At 40.9% G+C, this 12,633-nt stretch overlaps 2 protein-coding genes across 7 annotated transcripts in view; one reads left to right on the plus strand and one right to left on the minus strand.

The window, feature by feature from the left end:
• The window catches only part of CTBP2 (C-terminal binding protein 2), a 260,667-nt gene extending 254,098 nt beyond the window's left edge, over window positions 1-6,569 (plus strand). For all 6 annotated transcript variants that reach the window (XM_090057531.1, XM_090057530.1, XM_090057532.1 and 3 more), the window contains one exon: window positions 5,190-6,569. In XM_090057531.1, coding sequence (XP_089913657.1) covers window positions 5,190-5,370 — 181 coding nt within the window. In that variant the 3' untranslated portion in view covers window positions 5,371-6,569. The remainder of the gene's footprint in view (window positions 1-5,189) is intronic.
• Window positions 6,570-9,115: 2,546 nt separating this feature from the next.
• ZRANB1 (zinc finger RANBP2-type containing 1) overlaps window positions 9,116-12,633 on the minus strand; it is a 79,204-nt gene continuing 75,686 nt past the window's right edge. Inside the window, exon 11 of the mRNA XM_090057536.1 lies at window positions 9,116-11,916. Coding sequence (XP_089913662.1) covers window positions 11,698-11,916 — 219 coding nt within the window. The 3' untranslated portion in view covers window positions 9,116-11,697. The remainder of the gene's footprint in view (window positions 11,917-12,633) is intronic.

The raw sequence follows: 12,633 nt of genomic DNA on the forward strand, positions 1-12,633 counted from the left end.
CCCACCAGGGTAGCACACTGGAGCTCAAGTGCTGATGTTTAAGCCAGTAATGCAAAAGGAATGGAGCAACAAGTTACAGCAGTTTGTCATCTACTAAAATAGTCACCACAGGCTGCTAATCAAATCACGGTCTAGATGCCTTGTTTTGCAGTGAGATTGCTCCTGTGAAGTAGTGCAGATAACTGTTGCAGCAAAGACAAGCCATCACTCAAGCACAGGGCAGTTTTATCTCATCTCGTCTGCTGTGACCTCTCCACTCCAGCCTCCTTGCATGTCATCTTCATCCCTGCCAGGTCCTTGTATGCTTCAGTCACTGCCTTCTGGCACTCTTATCTCAGCAATCTCCTTCACACTACACAAGTTACACGTCCTGTCCTCAACTCTTCACCTCTGTGCACTTCTGGTATGTTTGGTCATAGAGCCCCCCTTCCTCCTGCCATGCTTCTTTGCATCCTCTCCAACTGCTCTTGAATGCTTTCCTACTCTTAGCTTTGCCGTCACTCATGGTACCTATCTGCCTTTTCACAGCCTCTCACTCTTCCTCTGTCCTCCAGATCTGATCCCAACTGACCCCACTGCCATTCCACCAGCTCAAAATGGGACCCTGAAGTTGCCCTAGCCTGGCAAGGGAGAATTTTCCAGTATGGGGGAATTTCAGCCAGATCTAGATCCAGGTGGAGGTCATGACAAAGCAACAGGGGAGGGGATGAGAGCAATCTTTTAAGCAAATTTCAGCTGCCAGTAAGAACTGTTCTCTCTTGCACTAGCAGCAAAACCCATCACCTTTCCTGCATCTTCTGCATCCACTTGTAGCTTCTTTTCTTTCACCCCTCCACCCCACCCAAAAGTCATCCTAAAAGCTTCAGTAGCAACTACCTCAACTGACCCAGATTTCCTCATCCTTGGTTCATACCTTTACCCACAGTCCTTCTAAAATTTAGCTATTGCAATGTTTTCCTATACCATAAGGTTATGTTTGCTTGTTCTGAAAAGAGTTGGAGTTAAAGCATTGCTACAGCTTTTACCAACTGTCCAAAATACAAACTCACAAGCATCAGCTTACACTTGGAGCCTTGTTGCAAATGGTTATTTACATTTTTTGAGCACGTGCAGAGAGTGAGTATCCTTGTGGCACACCCAACATGCAGGGGCATGCGGTTACCATGGCAAAAACAACAGCAGCACAGATTTATGGTGCTGCATTTTGCTGCTGCGCACCCCCCCTGTACATGGGACACTGGTGTGGGACAAGTTGTCCCAGGTGGGGTAGGGGAGGTTGGGACCAGCACCTGTGCTGGCCCTAGCAGCCTTACCTGGGGTCCTGGGGCCTCCCAGGGCAACCGCACCAGCAATCAGAGCACTCAGAGCCTGGCCATGCCACTTTTTTTTTTAGCAACCCTTTTTCTTGACACCAGGATCTCTGGGTGTGAAAAGAACTGCACTGCTAATTAGCAGCAGAGCAAATGGGTGCATGTGCACTGTGTGTGGTTTGCAGTGCCTCAACCAGGCTTGAGGCACCACAAACTGCACATGCATGCTCATCGGGACACACCCCAGGTGTCCCACACAACCTTACAACATGTCTGTTGCCATTTGGTATTCTAATATCCTTCTCACCTACCAATCAGCAGAGTAGGAGCAGATCCAGACTGCAAAGAAAGTTCATTTCACACTGTTCTTGTAAGATTGGTTTAAAGAAAATGTTGTGGTTTTAATTGATACACCCTCAAGAAGCCTCCACCGAATAACCTGGCTGGAGTATTAATCACCAATAATCATCTTGTCAATTCTGATTCTACTGAGGAAAAATTTCACTGGCACCCATCCTGCTCACAAGGTGACACTCCTGTACCACAAAATGAACCTTTGAGAGCATGTACTGACATAAGCCTGCAAGTAAGATTTACTGAGATCTTTGGAAAACGAGCAGTTGATTTCTTTGGTTAAGACCACAGAACAAGATTACGGGGGGGGCGGTGGGGGATGTGGTCATCAACGGGAAATAGCAGCTTTAGTCATTAAGCTTTTTTTATTTTGTAATTAAATCATGGCTTCCTGCTAGCACCGGCCCGGACTTCAAGAACTTACACACATGCTTAGCTTGTACACTGTAGTTAGCATGCAATATTGAGCATGCAAGTCTGTGCAGGAAGGCTTCTCTGCCCTTAAAAGGCCTGCTTTCAGTGTGGAATCCAGAAGCATGACATATATACAACAGCCTAGCAGGAAGGGAAGTCTTCTGTGTAATTTAACCATCAAATAAGCCAACTAGAAGTTCTGGTATTGGCAAATACAAGAAGTTTTGCTCTTCTTGCATTATCACTCGCTATTTGTACATAGGAAGTGACTATGATTGTTCACACTGGCACATTCTCTCTTACTACTGAACACTGCTGACAAGGTTTGAAACTAGAGACGAGCACCTTGAGAATGATTCACACCAAGAGCACATTAACCTTCTCCAACAAGAGGTTGTCCACACTGAATGTCCATGTGCCACCAGCACACTAACAGTAGCCACACATGTACACACCGGTCTCCTCATGCCCCAAGTGATGGCGAAGGCAGTATGTACTTCTGCCCCTCAATTCCTCTCCACTGCTATGGCAAGGCAAAAAAGTCACTTCTCTGTGTTTTTCCCCTTTTAAGAAAATTCTCTTGACTTTTATTTAATGGGGGGGAGGGGTGTCAGATCCCCACCATGCCCCAGTGTCCTTACCTGGGCAATTGAGTGCCAAAGGTTAGATCTTCCAAACACCTGGTAGAGATTCCTCACATCCTCACTTTGATTCAACTTTGATGTTACCTAGACCCACATTAGGGATGCAGTTCTTAAGTGCCACACTGCATTCCCTAGCACTGTTTATTTCTATCAAGATGAGGTAAAGTCTCTGTTGGAGGCCAACCAGTCAGTCAGGGCCTGCCTATCTATTGTAGCCCATACAGCCCTCTTGATATGATACTGCATGCCAGACTGCACCATGAATGCTTGTAGATATTTCTACAGGCCGTTTATTCCCCAGGATGGGAATAATTGTGCTTGTCAGAGCTCCGCAACCATGAAGAAAAGACCCAGCCAGTATTTGCAAGCGAGTCCTGTTTCTTTCCTGAGCCATAGATGACCATTATGACAAACTTTTCCCTTTGGGGTAAGAAGTGCACATCAACTCAAACACAAAATAGTTGAAGCTCAGACCTACAGTACAGCTGCCTCAGTTTCTTCCACAGCAGGAAAGATTCAGCAAAACAGATGTACCTAGTCAAATGGACTTGGTGTCTTACAAAAACCCTTTCCTCAACTATAGTTAGGCTTGCCCATCAACTGTACTCGTCAGGGCTGAAGCATGGTGACAGGTCAGCTACCACCACAGTTCTCAACCTTTATGAAAAAACCCTAGTCCCACCATGATAAAAACAAATCCCCATTTTTTCCAAGAAGTGTATTTTTACGTAACACGTATTTTAGTATATGAATCATTAATGGAAATTTTCAAATGAGTTGAAGTTCCATCTACATGACCTTGGCATCCCACCACTAAGCTAGGGTGCATGTGGAAGGACGTCTTCTGTAAGTTGACAGGTCTGGAGTGCCCAAGAGCCTACCTCTTACTCCTTCTGGCAAAGGATCCCATTTTCCACAGGACCTCAATCTTCTATTCACATCCTGAATGGGGCCACCATTTAGACCCATGGCAACCTGACCAGTTTCATTTCTTTATGAAGACTGCTTTTCTTTTTTTAATAGCCATGACCTTGACAAGGATGGACAAAAGTAGAGTACAGACTGCATGTACTCACTCACCATCTTTTATTCAGACAGGACCTAGCCCTATTTCTACCTGCTGTTGGCATCAGTTTGGCCCATCCGCTCTCCCCTTTCTCCCAAAAGCTTGGCTGCTTGAGAGCAGAGGCATTACTGCATGCCCTTGCTGGAGAAAATTCCCACAGCTATTTATTTCATTACCTAAAAGATCTGTAGATAAACAAATTTGGAGCCCAGTTTGACACCATTTGAGATTCAAAAGGGTTGAGACCATTTAAGTGAACTCAGCAGTAGTCAGAGCTGTTCCAACAGCAAGTTCAGTGGCTTCCCTATAGCCAGTTTCAGGTATGGGTGGATATGTTCAAGGCAGTCCCCTGGAGCACCCATGAACACCTTCACCTGAGCACTACACTGAAGCAACCTCTGACATGGGTTCTGTGTCTGGCAAAGCACGCCTGCAGTCACTGTTGAGCTAGGAGTCAGTGCCCAGGTTTCCAGTAGCTGGGCACTGGTTTGGAGTCCGTCATGTTTGAATGGGTATATGGAAAAGGCTCAAAAGAGAATTAAGTTGCTTACTACTAACTGGAGTTTTGGGTTGTGGTGTGCATACATATACTTTTTATCTTCTCATCTTCCTTGCGTTTTGAGTTCTGCAGCTGAGGGGAACCAAGGAACAGGAAATGCACACCACCCTTTTAGTAGGAGAGAGGGAGGATGCATACATGTTGTACAGGTACTGTTAGGGCAGAACGTTTAAAGTCACATAGATACAGAAATACGCACATGATCAACATACTAAAGAGCTCCTCCCACCCAGCTAAAGAGCTTTTCTTCTTTCCTCTACATCTGTCTGATAGAATTATTTTTTTGAATGAGTATTTTTTCCTTTCTTTTTTAAAGCAAAGATTATGGAAGTTGCTCAGGAAGATGCGGGTGCTGCAGCCTGCACAAGTCCATTTCATCCTTGCTTCACCCCTTACCTGCCAGTGCCGCAGCCAGCCAAACACTTGAGAAATACAGATGCATTCTTTGGCAACCTGCAGTTTTCTTGAATTTCTGATTTAGGTACTTTGTTGGTAAAGCCCTGCAGTAGGTATCAACACCAGAAAATACTTAATTATAAAAGGTATATCATCAGGCTACAGCATCAAAGCTTATTGGCATAATTAAAACACATCTACAGCAGCAGAGGATAGCTGTGGGAGGATAGGAAGAAGCACCTTTAAGATGAATTGATTTGAAAAAAATATGTGCATTGAATCAACTAGATGCTAGTTTAAACAAATTAGAGGCTAAGAAAGAATGGAATTCTTTGGTTCCTACCCCCGCTACCTCCCCCAAATCACTCTCAATAAGTGTATTTTTCTATACTACGGCAGTATACGCTGACTTGAAAACATCTTTTTTTTCCCCCCCCTTCCTCCAGGTATCCACCTGGCATGGTCAGTGTAGCACCTGGAGGAATTCCAGCAGCTATGGAGGGCATCATCCCTGGAGGCATTCCCGTTACTCACAATCTTCCAACAGTGGCACATCCATCCCAAGCTCCATCTCCTAATCAGCCCACAAAACATGGGGACAACAGGGAACACCCCAACGAGCAATAGCAGATAACTTAAAAATCATTCAATAAACTTGGGACCAAGAGACATTGGGGAAAAAAGTTATACATGAACTTAAAAAAAATTTGATACAAAATTTGTAATGTTGATTTTGGACAGATGCATCATTGATGTTCCAGTGTTAACAACAAAGTGATAGCAGTCAAGACTGGGGAGAAACCCTGAAGAAGTCATCTCTGCTTACTGAAGCGCTGAAAACTAGGATGTGATACATAAACGATCAGCTTCTATTATTGTATGTTAAGTTTCCTTCATCTGTGCATCAAATCACAAAATAGATCTTTCCCTTCTCAAACCTTTGGGAATAGCAGGGCTAACGAACCTGTAATTCAGAACATTGCATTAAGCAAGCCTCACGGAGTTAACATTAGAAATTTAAGAGGAAACCATCATGTGGCTTCAGCCCTTTCCTTCCTCATGTATCTTAGTGACCTCTTCTTGCAGTAGGAGAAAATACTGGCCTAGAGATGAGAAAAAATTATCTTGTTGCAGTCTTACATGGCCAGCAACATATAGAAAAGTTCTCCTAATGTGTTTAGATATAGCCATTCAGGCGACGAATCTTGGGCTGGGGGGTGGAGGGAGAAAAGGTATATAGCAATATTCACTTCTCTCCAACCCCTCCCCACCAAATGAAAATGTGTCATCTGACCAACACACTGAATAAAGTAGCTGTAAGTTCAGTTATGCCCTCCAATGATGCAAAAAAAAAAAAAAAAAAATTTTAAAAAAAAAATTAAATTTCATTCACTATTTGTACTCAAATATATTTTCTCAGTTTTAAATCTGCAGCTATTTTATCAAGTGGAAAAAAGTCTTGAGCTGGAAAGGGTTCAAGAATAATGTTGCATTTCCTTATGTCTCAGGAAACACTTTTTATGGTAACTTGTCAGACTGTCTATGAACAAAACCCACTTTTTTAGACATTGATAAAGTCTTCTTTTCTTCACGTGATATTTTATACAAGAACACTTCAGAAATGTGTTATTAGATGTGACTGATTTTAACAAATCCTATTAGATTTGTATCAACTAGTTACATGTTATATTCATAGTCTTTTGTGAATCATCGCCTTTTTGTTTAAAAAAAGATGGCCTATTTTGAGCCTTTGTATGGGTACATTCCTGTTTCTGTGACAAAAAAAAAAATCTTAAGCTGTCCCAAACAGAAAAAAAAAACAATGGCTATCAGAAATCTGTTTTGTTTTAGTGTGTTACCGTTACTGTATTTGTTTATTGTAAAGGTGAACATTTAGCGTTCAGTGCAGTTTTCAATAAAAAGTGATAAAATTTCTATAATTTCTGAAATGCAAGAGCCCTTGAAGCAATTTAATGATGTGTCCAAGTAAAAACCTGAGAACGTAAATTAAGGTATACAAGTGCAACTATAATGCTCTAGTACCTCCACTTTGAAAGAGAATGACTACACAATACAGAGGCAGGGCGTATGTGGCTTTAGTGCAGGTCGTCAGAACTGTGACGCGTCAGAGACCGACTGTCAGCTACCGACAGCCAGAGTTTCACTGACTTCAGCAGAGCGATGATGATTTACATCACATGAGGCTCTACACTTAGGTACCTTCTCAAAATGCAAGTGTGAGAGACTGCAGGGGTAGGGGGCGCAGAGGAGACGGGACAGTTCAGATTTGCCAATTCATAGTGAATTCTCAACTTCTCAAAATTAAAAAAAGGTAGCCCAGAAAAAAAGAACCAACAACACAAAACCTCACCTCCGTTGGTTTCCTCCACGGACTTTCTTATGACTGATATCAGGAAGCAGAAGTGTGTAGTTTTAACATGTTTTGCTTTGCTAATATTTACAATGACTGCTCCTTCCCTGTTTGCAGTTTGAATGAAGATCAGTGTCATCTGCCTTAGGAGTTGGAAGCAAGTGGCCCTTTGGCAGCTGAACATTTTTTATAACTCCTGCATTAGTTCTTACCTATGCTAGGCAGAGAAAGTATAAGCAAACTTCTAGAGAACATTTACGTGCTTGAGAAGTACTAGCAGCTTTAAAGCTCACTGCACGAAGGGCCTGTGTATTATTACTGTAGTTCCCTTTAAAGCTAGCTAACTAGATACCAGTACCATTTGTTTAGATACAGCAGATAACTTGATACAAGAAAAAAAAAAGACTGAAAAAAAGCTGAAGCCAAAAAGGTTTCTAGTTACAAAACTTCTGTATTTTTTTTTGTTTTAAATTAAACTGAAAGCTAATTACCAGCTTCAAACATGTTAAAAAGAGGTCGCATGTCATAGGTAAGTGACCATCCTTTTGTCAATGATTAACAGCACATATAAATGATTATCCATAAACACCAGCAAAGAGAAACCAGGAGAATAAGACAGGTTAGTTACAGAGAAGACGTTTTGGTGGAAAAAAAATAAAATGAAGGTAAAACAAGAGAAAACGGTGAATTCATGTTGTCAAAGTCTAAAATTATTTTTCAAATAACTAGTTCTGGTACTTTCATTTGCTTTTAAAGCAAGCAGCTGCATTCCAGATGGGTAAAAATCCTTTTCTGCGAAATCAAATCCTTTGTGTCAGTGGATCCTAGGGCATCCATTGCCAGCAGTCGACTTCGCACTAGGGAAACGAGTCCTTGCAGGGAATGGTAGACGCTATGCTTTCATCCAGTATTGGACAAGAGACCAGATGCAAGTAAGTTTAGACAACAACTGCCACTAGAGTGCTAAAAAATCCAAATGTTACAGACTAATTAATGGGAGCATCGTAGTAACAGGCTGCAGTTCTAGAAGTGATCTGTTACTCCTGCAGTTGTGGCCATTACTGAGGGATTCAATGGTACTACCAGCAAAATATGCAGCCACCAGGCTTTAAATGAAAGTGAAGAAGAGCCTGCATCTATCCTGACAAGATGGATTGAGGGTCCAAGTGAAGTGACTGAAGCGTGCTGCAAGTCTGTGGGCAAATGGAGATAAAAAGAATAGCAACTACTTGATAATCCAAGATACATGCCTGTCACCTTGCTAAAAAGTAAGCCCGCTACTATTCATGGACTGAAGGAAGGAAAGCAGGAGGTCCTTCAACCACAGCACGTAAAGCAGTTCCAGAAAGAAAAAGTGCAGCTTTGGTGGCAGATACCCCATGCAGCTGTTCTTTAAAAAAAACCCGATACCTCTTTAGAAAGCAAAGCTCACAAAGGAAGTTATCTGATCAAACATAATGCGACAAGACTCTCCAACTTTTATTTCAATGCATCGGGTTATGACTTGCTGGAACCTCGCAGAGTTCACTTACAGCTTAGCTTGGGACCACTATGGCTAGACTGTGTATAACCTACTAAAACAAAAATGATGCAAGGGGCAAACTGACCAAGGAATTTCTCCCAAAAAAAGCCAGATGCAGACAGGGACGAGTCTGAAATGAAGAACCACAGACTGCACTAGGTGTGCATGCATACATTTCTGGGACCAATGATATGGGGAATATTTCACCAATGCCAAGAAGTCAAAAGACTTTTCTTTTTTTTAAAAAACAGTTAAGCCAATACAGCAGGACTTGGCAGCCAAGTACAATTCGGTATCTGTAAATCTTTAATTATTCTATTTGGAGAGATTACTACTGGTATACACTGACAGCAAAAAGGCCAATTACTTGCACCCTTCGCTAATCGAAAAGGCCAAATGCAGCACTAGCAGAGCTTCCAGAGCTCAAGGCAGGGGATTCTTTTAAAGCCTCTCAAGTTCTCAAAACGCAGTGAGGTTCATTAGCCTGAACGTGTTATTTTATAGCACATCAGAAAAACAGTAATGATAAACAAAGCTGAAACGCGAATGCATCAGGAGAGTCAACTGGGAAGAAAAAGCACAAGACAGATGTTAAGCATCCCAGGGTTTGGTCTGGTTTTTAAAACAGCAGAGATGTAGCAGAGTGCATGGTACTGCCATTAACTGCAAAATGTTTCTTTCTTCATAAAGGAAGTCGCAAGCTGCCTAGATGGCTGTTAGAGATGAGGCTTGTTCTTGCACACATTTGGCTAGAGAAAGGTTTGTCCTCTCTTACATTTGATCTTTCTGGCCATTTTACAATCCCTTGTGCTTCCTCCAATTCCCAGTAACGTTTCATCACAGTGGGAAGGATTTTCATGAAGATTTTTTGTAAAATGGCGCATCAACACCGCTTCCAGTGGCCTACTGAAATGAAAGCACTAGCTCCTAGTTTACTTAAGGGCTTGCCTACAAAGGATGTTATCACAGTAAGATGAGACCAAGTTCACAGAGCACTAGCTATTCCACACTCCCTGCTGGCCAGGCGCCCCTTAATGCACTTCGGCAGGTATACTTTGTACAGACCACGAGTGCCCACCCTGGTGGCGAGTACAAAATAGCTTGTGCTCTCTAAATTCACACCCTAGCCTACTCCACACCAACTTCCCCATGTAGGCAGGCCATGAAGTAGCCCACTGTTCAAGGTACACCTGGATTTGACTATAATGTAACAAAAGTTCAAACGAACAGAGGACAAGATATCATTTTACCTTAATACTGCATTTCAAAAGCAAACTTAAAATTAGGACTGTATATAAAGTGGAACCTGTTCACTATCTGCAATTCTCCTATTTCACTCAGGTAAGTCATACGTATATTGCAGAGAAACATGCATTCGTTTACCTGAAAATTTGTGCATGCACCAATCAAAGGTGACCTAATGGCCAAAAGTGTGAAGACACATTTCTTAATAAATCTCAATGGAATCTGTGATGGGAAAAACTGCTAACATAATACAGTACTTCATTATTTCTATAGTTTTGGTGTTTTGTCACCAAGTTTACATAGGAGTTGTGCACATTTCAAACACCATCTAAGCAGCATTTGGAAGAAAAAGCAGCAAGTTCCTTAGGGTGTCCATAGCTTTAGACTACACAAAAATACGTGCTATGGGGCTTCTTTCGAAATCCTAGTTAAAAACAAATAATGCCATCTACTGAAAAATTCCCGATCCACCAGCCACACCACCAATAAACGTCAAAAGTGCTTGTCAAGATTGGAATTACACTGCCTGTGTAAAAGAAACTGGCATTAATCTTTAGTGTTTCTAAGTGAAATTTTAGATAGACGTTATCCATTACAGACTGCATGGTTAAAGTTAATCAAATATAACAATTTCTATGGGAGAATATACTCTGAACTTACACTTTTAGGAACTTACATTTAAGTATGGCCACATCAATCAACATGCAAGAAATTCCCAGGTTTACATATTGAGAAATAGATAATACAGTGCTTTTAAAAAACAACTTTAGCATAATTTTTTTTTTTTTTAAATCAGAACTGTCAAGCATTCCCTCATGAGATTTTAATAACCAAGGAATGAATGCCCCTTTTAAAAGGCATTTTTTTCACTTGCGGCAATGTGGATTTATGATATATTTAAAGGATTAAATGATATACTATACATATCACAGCAAGACTGGGTTTGAACAACAGAAAATTCTCAAATCATGTGTAGCATCTGCTAACTCAAACACTTTTAGTCTAGAATCACTGGAATAAGAAACCTTATAGTTACGTCACTTTTCTGAATAAATATTTTGACCATATTGAAAGAAATCTCTAAGCAAATGTAACAGGATGAAATATTAAATAAAAAAGGCTCTTCAATTCAATTCAAAAAAATTTCACTCCATGAAAAATTTAGTTCTTCTTCCAGTTTGTTCATTAAAGATTTGATTTTATTATAATGGGCAAAACAATAACTAAAATATTAATAAAATAATGGACTGGTCTTTATGTCCAACTTGCTGCGGGTAGTTTGTGTAAACAAAAATCCTCACAACCTGACCTGGGCACTAATGAGATCTCACAAAAGGCCTGGCAAGGAAATGTGTCAGAATAAAAGTGAATTAGAATATCAAGCACTACTGTAAAAGAATCTCAGAGGGAACAAATATCCATCTAACATGTGCTTTTGTAAGTGCCCTTATTCAAAAAAATTTCTCAGTAATTTTAAGATGCTGGTATACTTTTCCTATTACACAACTTCTTACACAACCACATGCGGTACATTTATAGACAGATTTACAATTGGAAAGAATTTTTTTTCTGTCTTGATAATAAAATTAGGGGATTCTTTTGTTTCTCTTGTTTTTTCTTTTTAACAAACTGCAGTCCAACCAACTTAGCTCTCTTCACACAGCAGCCAAGGCTCTACATTCTCCCCACACTGGTTAAAAAAATCCTTTCCAGCACAGTTCCACTAGAATTGGGTCATTCCATAACAAACTGCTGGAGCATAATGCTAACTTTGGGGTCATCAGACAGTATGCACTGGTATTTTCTTTTGATTTCATCATTCATCATCGTCATCTTCATCTTCCTCACCATCAGAAAGGGATGTACAAGGTCGGATCTGTCGATAGCGATCGAGCCACTTCTCTACCATTTGTGTGACGAGGGGATGATTGCGGCGCCGAGAGCTTTTCTGCATAGCAACGAGAACTCCTCCCTCCGTCACACAGCAGTCCAGCCACTCCCTGAGCAGCTTCTCTTGCTGCTCCTCATTACCTATCTTTAGGAAGAGAAAACAGACACAATGTGAAGGTGTCAAGACTGCCAAGATCTTTAAAAGCAGCAGCCTGCCATGAACTGTGAGATCCATATTAGTGGAAACATTCTTCCTTTTAAATGCCTTTGTGGAAAAGTTGCATTTTCATAGTATTTAGATTCCTTCAAACTTGATTAGAAGCCCATCTAAGGGCTCACAAATTCTAATGTTTCAAAAGCAATATATTCGTTAATTCTTGAATTGTTTCTTCTTCTCAACCTAATTTCAAAATTCTCCTAGAATGTGTGACATTGTACATTTATAGCAAGCACAACTCTAAAATGGATGAGGTCTTGCAGAGAGCTTATAATTTGCAAAGCAAGCCTTACAATTCTAGTAGTGCACTAGTCAAAACCCCTGCTTTTATAAAAAAAAAAGATTATTCACAGTTGTAGCTCAAAAATTATATAGTATTTCTGTGCAAAGCATTTTTTAGACTAGCACTCATAGCCCTTTTGATCTCAAGATCCTAAAGTGTGCCTTTAGTTAGCCAAAACCGGTTCCTGTCAGTATCCGTCAGAAAAAACAAACATAGACACCTTAGAGCAAACAGCCATATTAAATGCTAACTTTCAAAACCTACTGGCTAATAATTACATTATATCCATTCACATTAGGGCTGAATATAGCCTCTTTTGGCCTTACTGTTGCCTATTTTTGGGTTCATCTGTATTCACCAAC

The sequence above is a fragment of the Crocodylus siamensis genome, chromosome 7, assembly GCF_052110815.1.
Source record: "Crocodylus siamensis isolate JL-2025a chromosome 7, ASM5211081v1, whole genome shotgun sequence".
NCBI lineage: Eukaryota > Metazoa > Chordata > Crocodylia > Crocodylidae > Crocodylus > Crocodylus siamensis.